Below are 18365 nucleotides of genomic sequence, written 5' to 3' on the forward strand. Positions count from 1 at the left end.
GTTTTTGGCCACATAATAGAAAAGATGCTTGAGTTTTTTCTTTTCTCTCCTAACAATGATGGTGGTTTGTGTGACTTTGAAGATATGCTAGCAAGCTAACAATATGTTTTCTAAGTAGTCTAGTAGCCATTGTTAAGATAGCAGACTTCAAATCAACTTAAATTTAGACATAATAGATAAACTATTATTTAAATGATAATGAATAAAAACCACTGCCTTGTACAGAGGCATTTATACCAAACACAGAAGTACACTGGCATTCTTCTCCTATAAAATGCAACTGTAAAAAAGATTAGCTACATTTAAAGTGTCTTACTAGTCTGAAACGGATTATGTACATTAAATCTTCTGTCAACTATGCTGGAGTAAGAAATAAGGAATACATTTTCATCTTAGTGTCCTGGGTATAGACATTCCAGCTCATATAGAGAATAAAAATCTCTAAATAAGAAAAAGTTTTCACTCTATATACAATTAAAGGGTTAGATTTCTTTTTGTAATATTTGATGTTCTTTTAAAATTACAAATCCAAAGTTAACTACTTCTTCCTAGTAATAGAATTGATAATATGTGTAATTTGGAAAAATAAAAGTTTTAGCTTGACCTTAATTTTCAAGCTTAATTCCTAGAGGCTAGCCATTTCATTGTAACATAGCCAGTGTTCATAAACACAGAATATAATCTTGTATCATATACATTTTTATAATGGTACATATTTAGGATACACATAAACATAAAAACTATGCGAAAAGTTTCTATCTTCAGGGATTACCAAAATGATGGTTAGTGTTTTTTACCAATTGGATGGTAACTGCTTCTTCTATTATCTGGAAAAGATCTCATGATCTTATCTAAATCTGCTACAATTATCAGAATGACAGACTAGTTCCATTAAAATCAATATTTTCCAATTAACATCAAAAGTACAAGGTTGATGTCCTACCTCTTCACAGCAACGAAATACCTGTTAAAGGTTTAACTCACAGAAGAGCAGCTTGTATTCTTTTGGGTCTCACCAAATAAGCCTTTTAGATTCAATACGAAAGACCAGCAGGAAAAATAAAAAAGGTCACTGTATTTCTTTCTTTCTTTTTTTTTTTTTTTTTTATTACTGGTCCTTACAGTTAACTAAAGACTGACCAAACTGAAATTCCTTTCCCATGTAGTTTTCCTTAGAGGATTCAAATATTCCTGCCAACCTTCTAGGATTTGCTAATATCTTGCAGTTTGATCCTATTACGTGAGGATGGGCTCCTACCCCAATTGATTGTAATGAGTCACTCATTATCCTTGCAGATTAAAATTCAGGAAAAAACTTTAAGTCTGTTTTTATAAAAATGTCATTCTTTTCTGATTTTTCTTTAAAAAAACAAAACAAAACAAAACAACAACTTCTGGGTACCAACAAGTATCTGCAAACCATTTTCTTTGCTACATAATTTATAGCTCAAAAAACTAAAACCAAAACATATTTATAAATTAAAGAATTACCCCAATTCTTTTTAGACTTTTTACTTATAAAATAGATTTTATTCTTTCTTAAAAATCTTTCTTAAAAATAAAAGTAATAATTAAACTTATATGGCATCATTCTTCTGATATGTTCAAAGTGCTACACAAATATCCTAACAATTTCAAAGACTTTGAGCAGCAGGATTCCTGGAGTATACTGACCCTAACCTTTAGCACATAACTGCAAACGTCTCCTTCAGTGATCTATATAATTATACGAGCATTATTAAAAGTAATGGATTTACTAAATGTATTTTTTAAAAAGCAAGGAAAATGCAAAGTATCAAGCAAAAGAGACTGAAATAGACTAAATTGTTAAATTCTATTTGTGCATTTCTTGGGAAGAGAGTGTTTGGGGAAATAGAGTAATAAAAAATAATAGAAAAGGAATTTTTTTTCTTAAAAAAAAAACTATTAGATTTTTCTCAGAGTGTGTTTAAATATACTTTTTAATGAAGGAAGGTCCTTTGGATTATATAATGGCTAGAACTGTCAAACTTGCCAAACTCAAGTTGTACTTTGAAAAAAATTATTTTAAGTGCATATGAAAAACCATGAACAAAACAAATATCATACCTAAAATCTGCATTAATCAAATGTAACATAAGAAAATCTTCACAGAACAATAGGAATAGGAAGCAAAAAAATATAATTCATAGCGATTCAGAGCAATAAAATGTTTTCCATAGAAAAATAATTTCAGGAAAACACCTGAAACAGGTTAAATGAACACCTAAAGAAACAGACGCACAAGTGAATCATATAAACTACTGAAAGAGATTTAAATACAATATGTGCTAGCTTAGCAAGTTTTCATTAAAACATGCGATACAGGTCATGACAAAAATTAAGAAAAATTAAAAGGTTTATAATATTTGTGTTTGTGAGTTGCCATTTAAAATAAATCACAGCTTGAATCTTTCCTGAGTATAATTTAAGTAGAGTCTGTACACAAGGATCCACCAGATAATGTTACCAAGAGTTGTTTTCAGTGTCTTAGAAATTGCTTCCCAGCCTTCCAGCCTAAAGCTATACTAATTTATACAAGAGGGAATGTTTGGTAGAGTGGTGTGCTTCAAGGTGGAGTTGGGAGCTGAACTCTAATCAGAGGTCCCAGCATATGGGAAGGACAGATGTGTGTAAGGATTTGGTGCATACACGTCATAACAACAAAGAAAGGTATCACAATGTAGGATTCAAAAAGGGAAGAAATGGATGATATGGGGAACTTTAAGTTCCAAGGTGGCCAATGTCATCTCTGTAACTCACTCAATAAACAGGGATGGACACTTTTCTGCTCACTGATAATCAATTCTGCTTTAAAGACTTAGAGAGAGACATCTTCCCTGTTTACAAACCTTTATTACCAAGAAACTCCCTATAGTAACCCAGATTTTTCATGTTTAAGCTCATATTTTTATTAGTTGACACTGAGAAAATATAAAAAATAGCCTGTCTTTATTTCCTTCATTTATTCATTGAATAAACATTTACTTAAAACTTGGTGATAGGAATATCAGGTTTTTGTACTGTGAATAGCTCACAGCTGAGTGGGAGAAAGATGTATAATTAGATAATGGTATGGGATAAATGCAATGAGAGAGATATGTACAGCATATTAGAAAAAGATAAAGAAGAATAAGCTTTACTGGCAGGAGTCATGATACAGATACTCCTAGAAGACGTATTTCAGTGGAAACTAACAAGGAAAGAGGGGCATTTCAGGGAGAGAACAGCCAATGCTTAACGCAGGAATTGAAAACTATGCAACATTCTCTCTGCCGGCATCTTAGTAGATAGAGACTGTGGAGTGGGGGGCGGGGACATGAGGATAGAAAGGGAGGGAACACGATTTGCATGGACCTTTGTATAAGGCCATTCTGGGAAGGTGGGAAGTTTATTCTCTTGGTAAGCAGGAGTAACCAGAAAGATTTTGAGCTTTCCTATACTCATATTAGTATTTATACTACTTCCCATTTTTCTCTTCTTTAATATTTTATAAGCCTGTCTTTCCATTTATGTAGATATTTGCTTTCAGGCCTTTATTTCTCTGAATCCTCTGTAAATTCTCACTTTCTCTCAGCTCAGAACTAGATACAAAAGTCTTAAAAGGAGGTAACCTATACTCAGTACATGGACACTGTCCCGCACTATATGCATCAGGTATTCCAACACCTTTTATTAAAATAGCTCTTCTCATTCTTCTTGGTGTTTATCAGAAGGTCCTAGGTTACTTTTACAGAAACGAGTTGAGGGGTGCCTGGATGTCTCAGTCTGTTAAGCAACCAACTCGATTTCAGCTCAGGTCATGATCTCAGGGTCATGAGATCAAGGCCCACATTGGGCTTGGTGCTGGGCATGGAGCCTGCTTAAGATTCTCTCTCCCTCCCCCCACTCACTCATGCTCTCTCTCTTAAAAAAAAAGAAGAAAAGACAAGAGAAGAGAAGAAGCAGAGTTCAGAAGGAGAAAAGATAGAATTTACTGACAAAGTCCTAAATCAGTGTGGAATCAATCTTCAGTATGGAATAGTAAGCTCTTCAGTGAACTCTTAAAGATTTAAGGTCAATGTCTCATTTATTCAATACTTAAGGTCACTCCTGGGTACCACTTTTTTTTTTTCTTTTAACACTTAGAAATTCTCAGGTAAACTAAGAACACAAAAAGGAATGGGTAGCAGTGGGTATCTCTCTCCCCTCTAGCAACTTGACTTTCAGTACAGTGGTATATACATTATGATGGGCAAGATAATTTACAAAAAAATTTAAAATAAGAGCACTGTAAATTAAGGCACAAATTAAAACACATAAATAAATGAAAACAGTAGCAGTGAGTTCACTAAATTAGATGCCAGCTTTTTTTTTTTTTTTTTTCAGTTAGACCTTCTTTTTATTTACCAGAAGTCTTTTGATCTCTTCAGAGTGAAAGAGATGCTGACACTGAAGTGGGAAAGGCATTAGTCATGGTTCCCTTACCCCCTTCACCGTGGACACCTATTAATTTGAATGTCACACAAGAAAAAAAAATAAAATAAAGAATTTTGCTTTCATTTAAAAATGGAAAAACAGATTTAGAGAAATTAAGTAAGCATTTTCCAGTTTTAGTATCACTTAATTCACATTTGACTGCTCCAAAGATGAAACTGAGCATTTTCCCTTTTTCTTTTGTGTCCCAAGTTGGCTATACTAGTTTTTGAAAATATGGACAGTATTGCCAAATAATTCTAATCTGTATGTACAAGAGCTATCAGAAATTATAAAGAAAATGATCAAATTAAGAAAACTATCATGTCCTTGGAAAATATATCGACCTGGCATCAAACTGCATACTAAACTGAAAATCTAAAAAGCAACAGGAAGGTCTAATTTCTGTATCTGTGCAACCAGACTGATCTGCCATTTTATATTCTCCTTTTTACATCATTTCATTAATATAAGCTACAAGCTTTACAGAGTACCAAGTGTCAAAACTAGAATAACAGTCACAAAATACACTACTAATTTCATGAAATTTGATTCTCTTCATAACACATCTACACAGGGCTTGGCTTATCTGAAAAATGAGCTACAGTAGAACACACAAGAAAGTTTTAAAACAGAATTTATTTTTTATTTTATTTTATTGGGACAGGTTTTGGAGGGGGAAAGGGAGAGAGGAACCCAACACTGGGCTCAATTTCATGACCCTGAGATCATGACCTGAGCTGAAATCAAGAGTCAGATGCTTAATTGACTGACCCAACCAACCAAACAGGAGTTTAAACTATAACTGAGAAGAGGCTGCAACACTATCTCCTATACCACATACTTTTGCTACACCACAACTTTGACACTCCTCTCATTCAGTGGTGTGGGTCTATGTCTCTGGTACTTAAAACTGGGTAGAACTTTGTGTTTGCTTAGGCCACCAGTGTAGCAAAGTGACGCACCATGACTTTTAAAGATAGATCAGAATGCCATGCATGTCTACCTTATTCTCCTGGGACATTTGCTCATAGACTCAGCCACCATGCTATGAGGAAGCTGCAACTAGCCCAAGTGGAGAGAAAATATGGAGAGGCTAGACCAACTGATGGTCTAGCAGAGGTCCTCGCCAAAACCCAGTCCCAGACACTGTGGAACAGAAATAAGCCATTCCCACAGTATCCTATTCTAATGCCTAAATCACAAATCTGTGAGCATAACCAATGGCTGTTTCATGCCATTAAGATGAATTTTTTATGTAGCAAAAGATAACCCGAAAGAGGAATGGTAAAGAAAATATTTTGGGGACTGTTTAAAGCATGGTTTCATTTGCAATAGGATACAACCTTGGGTAAGTGGGAAACAAATGCAACAGAGTTACCAGCGTGGCATGTAGCCAGCTAACCATGCAGGATGGAGCTGCTCTTTCTGGGAAAAACAACTATTATAACAATAAATGAATATAAGACAACCCAAGTCACATTGGTGGTAGTTCAAGAAACAATGAGATATTTTATGAGATACCATGATTATTACTCATCAATCACAAAGAGTAGTCATTGAGAAATTCTTGTCTTCTCAGTGTGAACAGGACTGCTATTTATTAAATCTGCCATTTATTCCACACAGAGGCACAAGTTAGTATCATCAACTGTAGAAGTGAAGAGCTCTTACCACGTCTCTCTTCTTTAACCCACTGAGCCACCCAGGCGCCCCCCACGTCTCTCTTCTTAACACACACATATATACACATTATCTTAGAAATACTGAAGTCAAGTTGGTTTGGGTACACTAAGAAAATAATGTGCTAAAAATACTTCTTTAGGGTACCAAAAATTTCCCTAGTTTAAAATAATTATCTTAGTATGTCATATTTTTAAAACTGAAAGAATAAAAGGAAAAAAAATCCCATAAAAGCCATTTGTTATACTACCCCCTAGAGATAAATACTGCTACTATTTTGATGATTTTCCCTTCTGTCCTTTTCAATGCATATTTAAAGTCTCTATCATTTCAAAATGGAGTTTATATGCCATATATATTTTACAGCCTTCTTTTTATACAAAAGGACCTTGTGAGCATTCTCCTATGTCCTTTCAATATTCTTTTAAAACATTAATGTATAGATAAGTTTAAATGGCTACATAACAAGTATATTTATGTTATAATTTATTTGATCATTCCTCTATTTTGCAAAATTACCATTTTTTAGTTTTTGCTATTACAAATAACATTGTGATGAAAACCTGCGTACCGATCTTTGTTAATAGAATTCCTGGGTAAAGGGGAATGAACATTTCTTTCCAGAAAAGTGTGGCAAGTTATATGAGACCAGCAGTATAAAAGAGTCATCAATAAAACATCACCAGCATCATGTTTCTTAAAATCTAAGTTATATATTTTACAGATATGGTAAGATGTCACAACACAGAATAAGAGATGTTTGAGGGAGGGGCACTTGGGTGGCTCAGTGGGTTAAGCGGTTGCCTTCGGCTCAGGTCATGATCCCAGGGTCCTGGAATCGAGCCCTACATTGGGCTCCCTGCTCAGGGGAGAGCCTGCTTCTCCCTCTCCCTCTGCCTGCCACTCCACCTGCTTGTGCTCTCTCCCTCTGCCAAATAAATAAATAAAATCTTAAAAAAAAAAAGATATCTTGGGGTGCCTGTCTGTCTCAGTAAGTAGATCATGCAACTCCTGATATCGGGGTTGTGAGTTTGAATCTCATGTTGGGTGTAGAGACTACATAAAAATAAAATTTTAAAAAGAGAGATGTTTTTAATAATTTCAATGTTGAATTCACACTAGTATAATTTAAATAAAAATTTTAAAGTTTTACTTGAAAAATACAGAGTATAGATTACTGGTGCCTTAAACAAAAGGATGACCCATAAAATATTTGTTAAAAGTCTGAACCAAATGAAAAACTAAACACCAGCTTTTTAAAAAGTCAGGATACTTGAATTCTAAGTAAGCCTCATGTGTCACTGTCTACAACCCTAGGTAAATTTAAACATTCTTTCCCAACTCATTTTCTTAATTTTAATATAAAAGATAAAACAATATTATCTATTTCTATTTCACAAGGATGTCAGAAAAATAAAGAAGAAGGAAATATAACACAATGCTTTAGAGACAAAGTCTCTGAAATCAAAATGTCTAGGTTCAATTCTTGGCTCTGTTACTTTTAACTGTGTCACCATGGGCAATTCATTAATTTGTCAGTTTTCTCAACTGTAAAATAGGGATGATAACACTTAACTCATACAATTATTGTGGAGATTAAATGAGAAAATCCATGTTAAACCACTTAGAATTCTGCTTGATAAACAGCAAGTGCTCAGTAAACATTCAATGATAATTATTTATATATGTAAAACTCACACATAGGTAAAGTAACTGGTTTTAAAAATCTACTTGGCCAATCATTTAAATCTTGGGTATTCTGAAGTTAAAATCAACACACTGGAACAATATAGAGCTATTATATTCATTCTCCATAATTTTTAGAGCCTGAAATAATTATGAAACAAAGTTTATCACAAATAACATATAGCATCAACAAAATAACTTTAAAAAAATTTTTTTAAGAGAGGGAGAGAGAGAATCTTCAGCAGGCTCCACATCCAGCACTGAGCCCAATGACGGACTTGATCTCAGAACTCTGAGATCATGACCCAATAAGAAATCAGGAAACTGATGCTTAACTGACTGAGCCACCCAGGCATCCCCAAAATAACTTTCTTTTTAAAGAGATAATTCCTTCTGTGGTTCTTCACTTGACTGGATCCTTTTCACCCATCAAATCTTAGTTCAAATGCCCCCGCCTCAAATCACTCAAGCCCTCACTTATTTAAATTATCCTCTACTAGGCCACACAGTTTTCACATTCTAGTTATTTATTATTATCTGTCTCTTCCCATCATAATATAAACTCCAAAATGGAAGAAGCTTAACCTTTTCTGTCACCATGAATATACTCAGTTCAGACACTCAATAAATACCTGGCAAATGACCAACAAATCGATGATCTAATATATGGCTAGGCATTGAAAGAGTTGGCATAGAGGTTACGGAACTTCAAAGATGGCCCACTAGATTTGGGTTTCTCATTTTTATCATGAACTACAGCTTAAAAATACGGTCTTTTTTGTTTGTAAAATATGTTTTATATCAAGATTGAAGAAGCACATATGTCCACATAACTAAAGGAAGTTTCAGACAAAAATACTATGCTTACTATATGTGATGAATTCTGAGATCTTTATTTGATTCTATTATACTCCTTTTCATTAAAAATAAAATAATTACTGCAGGCCACTAAACTGCTTTTATATCATATTATTGTGTAAAAACTTGTCTTGTGAAAAACACAGCTCAAGGTCAGAGGTTATTAAGCTCGTACCTGAAAGGAATGTTCAAACATGTGCATGGAAAGGAAGAAATAAGTGTCTGATCACAGATGACATGATCACCTATATAGAAAATCTGAAAGAATTGGGAAAAAAGAATCTCCTGGAACTACAAAGCAATTATAGCAAGGCTGTAGGATATGAGGTTAATATTCAAAAGACATCCGCTTTCCTATATACCAGCAGTGAAAAAGTGGAATTTGAAATTAAGAACAAAATCTATTCACATTAATGAAATCTAACAAAATATGTATAAGATCTATATGAGGAATATAAGGAAATCAAAGAATAAATGATGAGATATTTTATGTTAATCAGTAGGAACACTCAATTTGCAACAGACACATCTGATAAAAGACTATATCCAAAATACACAAAACTGAAAACTGAAAAACACAAAAAACTGAAACTCAACAATAAAAAAGCAACCAACCTGATTAAAAAATGGATCAATGACCCTTATAGACACCTCACCAAAGGAAGATTTACAGATTACAATTATGCATATGAAAAGATGCTTCACATCATTTGTCATCAGGGAAATAAAATTAAAACAATTAGATACCACTAAACACCTATTAGAATGGCCAATATGTGGAACACCGCCAACACTCAACAGTGAGTGAAGATGTGGAGCACCACAAGAACTCTCACACACTACTAGTGGGAATACAAGAAGGGACAGAGATTTCGGAAGACAGTTTGGCAATTTCTTATGAAAGTAAACATACTCCTAGCAATCACACTCCCTGGTAATTACCCAAAGAAGTTAAAAACTTATGTCCACACAAACACCTGCACGTGAATGATTATAGCAGCTTTATTCATAATCATCCAAAACTGGAAGCAAACAAGATGTCCTTTAGTAGGTGAATACAAAAGCTGTGGTACATCCAGATGAGGGAATATTATTCAACACAAAAAGAAATGATCTTTCTAGCGGTGAAAAACATGGAAGAACCTTAAATGCCTATTACTAGGTGAAGGAAGACAATCAGAAAAGGCTATAAACTCTATGATTCCAACTCTATGGCATTCTGAAAAAGGCAAAATTATAGAGACAGTGAAATTAGGTTGCAGGGCTTGGGAGTGGTGGAAGGTGCAATAAAAAATTCTTAGAAAATCCATAATAATGGATACATTTCATTACACATTTGTCCAAACTCACAGGATATAAAACACCAACAGGGAACCACAATGTAAGCTATGGACTTTGGGTGATTATGATGTGTCAGTGTCTAACAAACGTATCACTCTGATGTGCGATGTCATTAAGAGGAGAGGCCATGCATGTGTAGGTGCAGGGTATATATGGGAAATCTCTGTACCTTCCCCTCAATTCTGCTGTGAACTTAAAACTACTCTGAAAAAATAAAATCTTAATTTAAAAAAAAAAAAGAGCATGCAGTTTTGTATATGTGAGTTTGATGGTAAGGCAGAATGTCATAATTTTCAGATTCATGAAGAATCTGTTCCCTTAAATTTACGGGTTTCAATTATCATGTATTCATTATTATTTGTGAAGCACTACACAAAAATATATATAAAAATGTGGGGTTTAAAAATTTTTTTTTTATTTTTAAAATTTTTATTTATTTATTTTGACAGGGAGAAAGACAGGGAGAGAGCACAAGCAGGGTGAATGGCAGACAGAGGGAGAGGGAGAAGCAGGCTCCCAGCTGAGCAGGGCGCCCGATGTGCAGCCCAATGGGAACATGACCTGAGGTGAAGGCAGCCACTTAACTGAGTCATCCAGGCACCTCTAAAAATGTGGTTTAATTTAGGGATGGCAGTGTAAGATAGAGAAGAGCACTAATTCTATAGTCTCAGAAAGCTCAAGTTCAAATCCTAGATTCATCATTTACTAATTCTACAACTTTATACAAATTACCTTACCTATCAGTCTCAGTTTTCTTATCTGGAAAGTAGCTGAACATATATTTCATGGAGTTAAGTAAAATAAAAATTATATAAAACATACATTATAGGGGCCCCTGGGTGGCTCAGTGGGTTAAGCCTCTGCCTTCAGCTCAGGTCATGATTTCGGGGACCTGGGATCGAGCCCCACATCGGACTCTCTGCTCGGCAGGGAGCCTGCTTCCCCCTTCTGTCTCTGCCTGCCTCTCTGCCTACTTGTGATCTCAGTCAAATAAATAAATAAAACCTTAAAAAAAAAGCCAAACAAAAAAACCCCCATCCATTATAAAGCCTGCATTAAATGGCAGCTATTCAATAAATGGTAGGCATCATTATTATATTCTAATATTTCCAAAAAAATTAACTTCCATAGCTAAAATATAATCTTAAACAAAGTTTAATTAAATTACAAAATGTGAATTAATAAAAATAGATTATTCAAGTGTATGTAGAAATTATATTCTAAAATCTGACTTTTCCTCATAGCTGACACTGCTGTATAGAAATAATTACAACATGTTCTTCCAAGTATGAATTTATCAGATCAATAAATATACCAAGTGACCCCCCCTCACTCCATCGCCTCATATTAAAAGTCTATGGAAAAATGATTTAGCAAGAACAAACTGATGGTTCCCAGAGGTTAGGCGGGTAGGGAGATGGGTAAACTAGGTGATGGATTCAGAAGTGTTCTTGTCATGACGAGCACCAGGTGATATATAGAATTGTTGAACCACTATATTGCACACCTAAGCTAATATAACACTGTATATTAACTAATTGAAATTAAAAATTTAAAAAAAGACTTAGCAAAAGTATAAATAAATTACTCCCCTCACCCCCATGATTGCAATTAACAATCTATGGCTTTTTAACCAATGTTCCTCACATCACTTAGCTGCCTGTTGCAGAGTGGTATGGCTGCGTTGGTATTCTGTTTATTCCCTGCTTTTAAAGCTGCATCTCTTCTTGCTTGCTCAAGCAGAACTCTTGCTCTTTCTTTAAGTTCTTCTTGTCTTGATAACATTCGATGCTTAAAACCAAAAATACAGAATTAGGAACTTAAAAAAGCCCCATATAACCTATATCTATAGATTAATCAATGGTCTTGTTATCTGTCAAAATAACAAGAGATCAGGAATAAGACTGTAGTTTTATAAGATTACTTAAAGAAAATATTAATGTTGACTAGAAACTGTAGAACATCTTGACACATAGGAAGTATATCTTTACTGCCTGACACTGGATTACATTTAATTTCCATTTGTGTTAGAATATATTCCCATAAAATATAATGTCCATGTGTATATTATATACATTCTTCATATTTGCTAATCACAATATAACCTGGGAAAGACACTTAAAAAATTTTATAGGACTGATAATAAGGTATCTTCCAAATTCATTTGTTGAAAGATATTAAACATTTGTGGCAATAATCCTTTAAATCCTTGACAATTAACATTTATAGAAAATTCAAAACTATCATATTTTGTTTAAAAAAAAAACTGGTCTTCTCTAATGCTCACCTACCTTACAACAAAACAATTAACTATATCAGCAATGGAAGAGTATTTTCTTGGATTAATTTGTAATATTACAATATATTTTTGGGTAACAACAGGTAATGACCATCAGTGGAAATCAGTTCTCAAATGATAACATTAATTCAAAGCATAAATATCCATAATGTTTATAGTTCAAATTCTTTTCTTCTTCCAAAAAATAGCCAACTTCTGGCTTTAGATAGCTATTGCTATTACTCTGATATTTGATTTCTTCCCTGTCATTGTATAGTTTTGATTTAATTTTAAGTAGTATTCATGGTGAAGGAAGAGGTAATAAACAGTAAACATATAACTTTATTTGGCATAATGTGAAACTTAAAAAATTATTATATCATTTTTAGGTCTCATTGAGATTTTTTGTTTTAATATAACTTTTTTTAAACTCCTGCAGTCTCAAGCAAGGGAAGATTTTTTTAAAGTATGCAGTTCAGTGGTTTTTACTACATTCACTAGGTTGTGAACCATCAACACTATCTAATTCCAGAACATTTTCATCAACCAAGGTTTTAAGAGGATTAAACAAGAATTCTTCACTTAATAGATATAACTGAAATGTATAAGTGATAATGATAGACTTTTCGTCATGTGTATAAGACACAATAGAATAGGATTGGTCATTCTAGTTACAAACCAACACTTTCTCTAAAACAGACCAGATTAATTAAAGGGAACACTGAATTTGCAGTCAGGACATCAGGCTATTAATCCTTCTTCCACTAATAATAAGCAATGTAACACTGAACAGGTCACTTAAAAAGCTATACTGTATTCCCTTACATGACACTTAAGTACCTTGGAGTAAGAAAAACCTTGGTTCAAATACTAGATACAACACCTAATTGTGGACTCATTACTCAATCTCTCTATATCTCAGTTTCCTCATTTGTAAAATGGGGATAAAATAGACCAACTCTCATAAGTATAAAGATTAAGTGAAATAGTGTAATGTACTGAGCACTAGAAAAATGTTAACTATTATTATATTTTTAAAAATATTTCAATTGCCTCATGTTTGAAATCCCACTAGCTCTAAAACTGGTAACTAGAGTATATCATCTTTAAGATCCTACTGGCTCTAGGGATGCCTTGGTGGCTCAGTTAGTTAAGTGTCTGCATCGGGCTCCCTGCTCAGCAAGGAGTCATCTTCTCCTTCTCCCTCTGCACCTGCCTTTCCCCAGCTCATGTTCTCTCTCTCAAATCAATAAATAAAATCTTAAAAAAAAAAAATCCTACTGGTTCTAAATTCCATGAGTCTACAGACCTTTAGGGATTCCAGTTAGCTACACAGACAGTGATAGACTGCCTTGGTCTTAAGAGCACACAGAAATAAACTTTTTTCTGATTATAAATACGATTCATATTTATTACAAAAATTTTAGAAAATACATAAAAGTAAAAAGAAAAGGAAAAATAATCAGGGGCATCATGGTCCCTGATTTCAAACTATATCACAAAGCTACAGTAATCAAAACAGTATGGTACTGGCATAAAAACAGACACATAGATCAAGAGAACAAAATAGAGAGCACAGAAATAAACCCAAGCATATATGGTCAATTAATTTACAACAAAGGAGCTAAAAATATACAATGGGGAAAGGACAGTCTCTTCAATAAATGGTGTTGGGAAAACCAGAGAGTCACATGCAAAAGAATGAAACCAGGTGCCTATTAACTCAAAATGGATTAAACACTTGAACAAAAAAAATCTGAAACCATAAAATCTTAGAAGAAAACACAGGTGGTAAGCTCCTTGACAACAGTCTTGGTGATGATTTTTTTGGATTTGACACCAAAAGCAAAGGCAACAAAGGCAAAAATAAACAAGTGGGACTACATCAAAATAAAAAGTTTCTGCAAAGTGAGGGAAAATATCCACAAAACAAAAAGCTAGTCTAGTGAATGGGAGAAAGCATATGCAAATCATGTATCTGGGAAGGGGTTAATATCCAAAATATATAAAGAACTCATATAATTCAATAGCAATCCAATTAAATAATAGGCATTAGATTTAAATAGTCATCTTTCCCAAAAAAGACATACAAATGGCCACAGGTACACGAAAACATGCTTAACATCACTAATTATCAAGGAAATGCAAATTAAAACCACAAGGAATTATTTCCTTGTACCTGTTAGAATGGCTATTATCAAAAAGACAAGGAATAACAAATGTTGGTGAGGATGTGGAGCACTGTTGGTGGGAATGTAAATTGATGCAGCCACTGTGGAAAATAGGATGGAAGTTCCTTAAAAAAATTAAAAATAGAACTACCACATGATCCAGAAATTCCACTTTTGGGTATTTATCCAAAGAATGCAAAAAAACTAACTCAAAAAAATGTATGCACCTCTATGTTCACTGCAGCATTATTTTTTTAAAAGATTTTATTTATTCATTTGAGAGAGACAGAGCACAAGCAGGGGGAATGATAGAGGAAGAGGGAGAAGCAGGCTCCCTGCTGAGCAAGGAGCCTGATGCACAGCTCCATTCCAGGATCCTGGGATCATGACCTGGGCCAAAAGCAGTCACTTAACCAACTGAGCCATCCAGGTACCTCTATTATTACTATTTTTTTAAGATTTTTTTATTTGAGAGAGAGAGAGGCCGTGCGTTGTGCACACTCCTGGTGCTCAAGTTGGGGAGGAGCAGAAGGAGGGAATCCCCAGGCAGACTTCCTGCTGAGTACAGAGCCCATCCCACAACCCATGAGATCATGACCTGAGCCAAAACCAAGAGTCCAACACCCAGCCCACTGAGCCACCCAGGTGCCCCAACTGCAGCATTATTTACAATAGCCAAGGTACAGAAACAACCTAAGTGCCTACTGATGTGTAAGTGGATACACACACGCACACACACACTCCCCCTACACTCTGTGGCACATTAATCAGCCATAAAAAAATGAAATCTTGCGATTTGTGACATGTGCGGATCTTGAAGGCGTTATGCTAAGTGAAATAAGACAAAGATGAATTGGTATTCATCTTTATCTTATTTCCATATATTTACCATATGATTTTACTTGTATGCAAAATCTAAAAAAAGAAAAAAAAAAAAAAAGCAGAACCCCCAAAACCCAAAAACCTAGCTCACAGATACAGAGACCAATTGGTAGTTTCCAGAGGCTGGGAGTAGGATGTGGACAAAATGGGTGAAGGGAGTCAAGAGGTATGCAATTCCAGTTATAAAATAAATAACTTATGGAGATATCATGTATGGCACGGTGACTATAGTTAGTAGCACTGCATTGCATATATGAAAGTTGCTAAGGCAGTAGATTTTAAATGTTCTGGTCACAAAAAAAATTTTGTAACTATGTATGGTGATGGATGTTAACTAGGCTTACTGTGATGGTCATTTCACAATGTATACAAACATCAAATAATTGTTATATGCCTGAAACTAATACAATATGTCAATTATACCTCAATAAAAAAGAATTATTTGAAAATAAAAAACAAAATAAAGATAATTAGCAATCTTGGGACCCAGCAATAATCACTGTAGAATCACGTTTTTTTTTTTAATTTTATTTTTTATAAACATATAATATATTTTTATCCCCAGGGGTACAGGTCTGAGAATCACGTTTTTTAAACTTAACATTCTATTGTGAGAATATTCTCATGTAAGTATTTTAAAAATATTTTTAAACATGATTTTTTAAACTTTTACCCAGCATTCTATTCATAAAGATGCATCATACTTTAACTCGCCTTATATTATTAGGTATTTATGTTGTTTATGATTTTTCACTATCATTAACGATGTTTTAACATCTTTGTTATAGGGGTGCCTGAGTGGCTCAAGTCAGTTAAGTGTCTAACTCTTGATTTAGGCTCAGGTCATGATCTCAGGGTCATGAGATCAAGCCCCACACTGGGCTTTGCATAGGCATGCAGCCTGCTTAAGATTCTCTCCCTCGCCCTCTGCCATTCCCACCCTCCTCCCAACCTCCCGCTCTCTCTCGTAAAAAAATAAATAAATAAATAAAAATTAAAAAAAAATCTTTATACATAAATTCTTGTATACAATTCTGATTATCCTAGGGGAAATAATTCCTGGAGGTAGAATCTAATGAGATGAACATTTTTAAGGGACTTGATGTACATTGCTAAATTTCCCTTCAGTAAATTTGACTATTTTACATCTGGGCTGATTATCTTTAGTGCTATTATGGTTAAAAATGAAGAGACAGTATGAATATATAGCTTAGGAGCACAGACTCTGGAGTCAGAAAATACTGGTTTTGAATTCAAACTTTAACACTTATTAAGTCACCTTAGGCAACTCTGTAAAGCCCAGTCTTCCCATATATTAAATAGAATTTAACCACTTACCTCATGGTTTATAAAGTTTCAGAGAGATATGTGTAAGATATATAAAGGTCATCATATGTATTAGCCACTCAAATGAGCAACATTATGACTTTCAATACTATACAGCCATATTAAATCATCAAATTTCCTCTAATTTAATGTCATTAGTTACTAGACATTATTATTTTATGAATAAGAAAGAACAAACACTGTCAAACTCTAACATACTATCTATTATAAATAGGATCTTGATTTCAGAGAAGTTAAAATATAAAAAGATGCATATCTTTGCACTGATGCAACATAGTGTGTAAAAGAAAAACAGATTTTTTTTATTATTCAAATTTAGATGCTAAAATTGTCCAATTTTAAAAACCTATGAAATATTGCGGTCACATTACAATTTTTTGTATCAGGCAGTACTTCTGACAAAAAAACAAAAAATAACAAACTTTTAACTTTACCCTAAACAAAATTCTGACCATTAAATCAAGGGACAATAAACAAACATATATGAAGTTGTAAATAGATACTGCCTCTATTTTTTTTTTTTTTAAGATTTTATTTACTTATTTGACAGTGAAAAACACAGTGAGAGAGGGAACACAAGCTGGGGGGTGGTGGGAGAGTGAGAAGCAGGCTTCCTGCCAAGCAGGGAGCCTGATGCGGGGCTTGATCCCAGGACCCTGAGATCACGACCTGAGCTGAAGGCAGGGGCTTAACCCACTGAGCCACCCAGGTGCCCCTAAGATGTGATAGAGTTTTAGAACTAAAAAGACTCTTAGAGATTATTTCATTTAACATACATGGAAAATCAGATTTAATATATTTAAATGGCTAATTAACATGTCACACTGGTAATTATTAGCAGAGTCAAGATGAGAATCCAGATGTACTGATTCCCAGTCTGGAGTATTTTTAATTTTTAAACATTAATCAATTTCTAGATTTAGCTAAATACATTTACCTTACAAGTCTGGGTTATAAGAAAAATCTGTCTTGGGTAATACTTAGAAATTAGGCTCACCAAATTCTGCAGTTGTTAATCACTAGATGTTTCTTTCTTTCTCTCTTTCTTTCTTTTCTTCCTTTCTCTTTCTTTCTGTCTTTCTTTTTTAAAGATTTTATTTATTCATTTGAGGGAGACAGAGAGAGAGCACAAGCTGGAGGGAAGGGTCAGAGAGAGAGGGAGAAGCAGGCTCCCCGCTGAGCAGGGAGCCTGACAGGAGGCTTCATCCCAGGATGGATCCCAGAAATGATCCCAGAACCCTGGGATCATGACATGAGCAGAAGGCAGATGCTTAACCAACTGAGCCACCCAGGTGCCCCGCTAGATATTTCTCAATTATTTGCTATGTATGCTGTATCTGATCACTTAAAAAAAGCTTTTGTACTAAAAGTTATGTACTTAGAACCTTTGACTTGAGATTTTTGACTAGAAGAACAGTGGCTTGCTTTGTTAACTACTCTATTTCTTTGATTCAAAGATGTATATGTTTTCTTAACACCTCTGAAAACTTAAAATTGATTGGCATCTTATAATCTTTGTCAGCCAGGTGGTAGTCAAGATAGCCATCAATGCCTACCTATGCTCGTGTTTGTTATTTCAGGTGACAACACTGCAATCCCTTGATGTTTCAGTCAACAACCACTTGAGTAGTATTTAAAAATGGAAT

General features: G+C 34.2%; 1 protein-coding gene across 10 annotated transcripts in view; it reads right to left on the bottom strand.

Moving 5' to 3' along the window:
- EHBP1 (EH domain binding protein 1) overlaps nt 1–18365 on the bottom strand; it is a 356920-nt gene that overhangs the window by 76225 nt on the left and 262330 nt on the right. For all 10 annotated transcript variants that reach the window (XM_047743935.1, XM_047743932.1, XM_047743933.1 and 7 more), the window contains one exon: nt 11689–11832. In XM_047743935.1, coding sequence (XP_047599891.1) covers nt 11689–11832 — 144 coding nt within the window. The remainder of the gene's footprint in view (nt 1–11688; nt 11833–18365) is intronic.

Source organism: Lutra lutra, chromosome 9 (assembly GCF_902655055.1).
Source record: "Lutra lutra chromosome 9, mLutLut1.2, whole genome shotgun sequence".
Classification (NCBI taxonomy): Eukaryota; Metazoa; Chordata; class Mammalia; order Carnivora; family Mustelidae; genus Lutra; species Lutra lutra.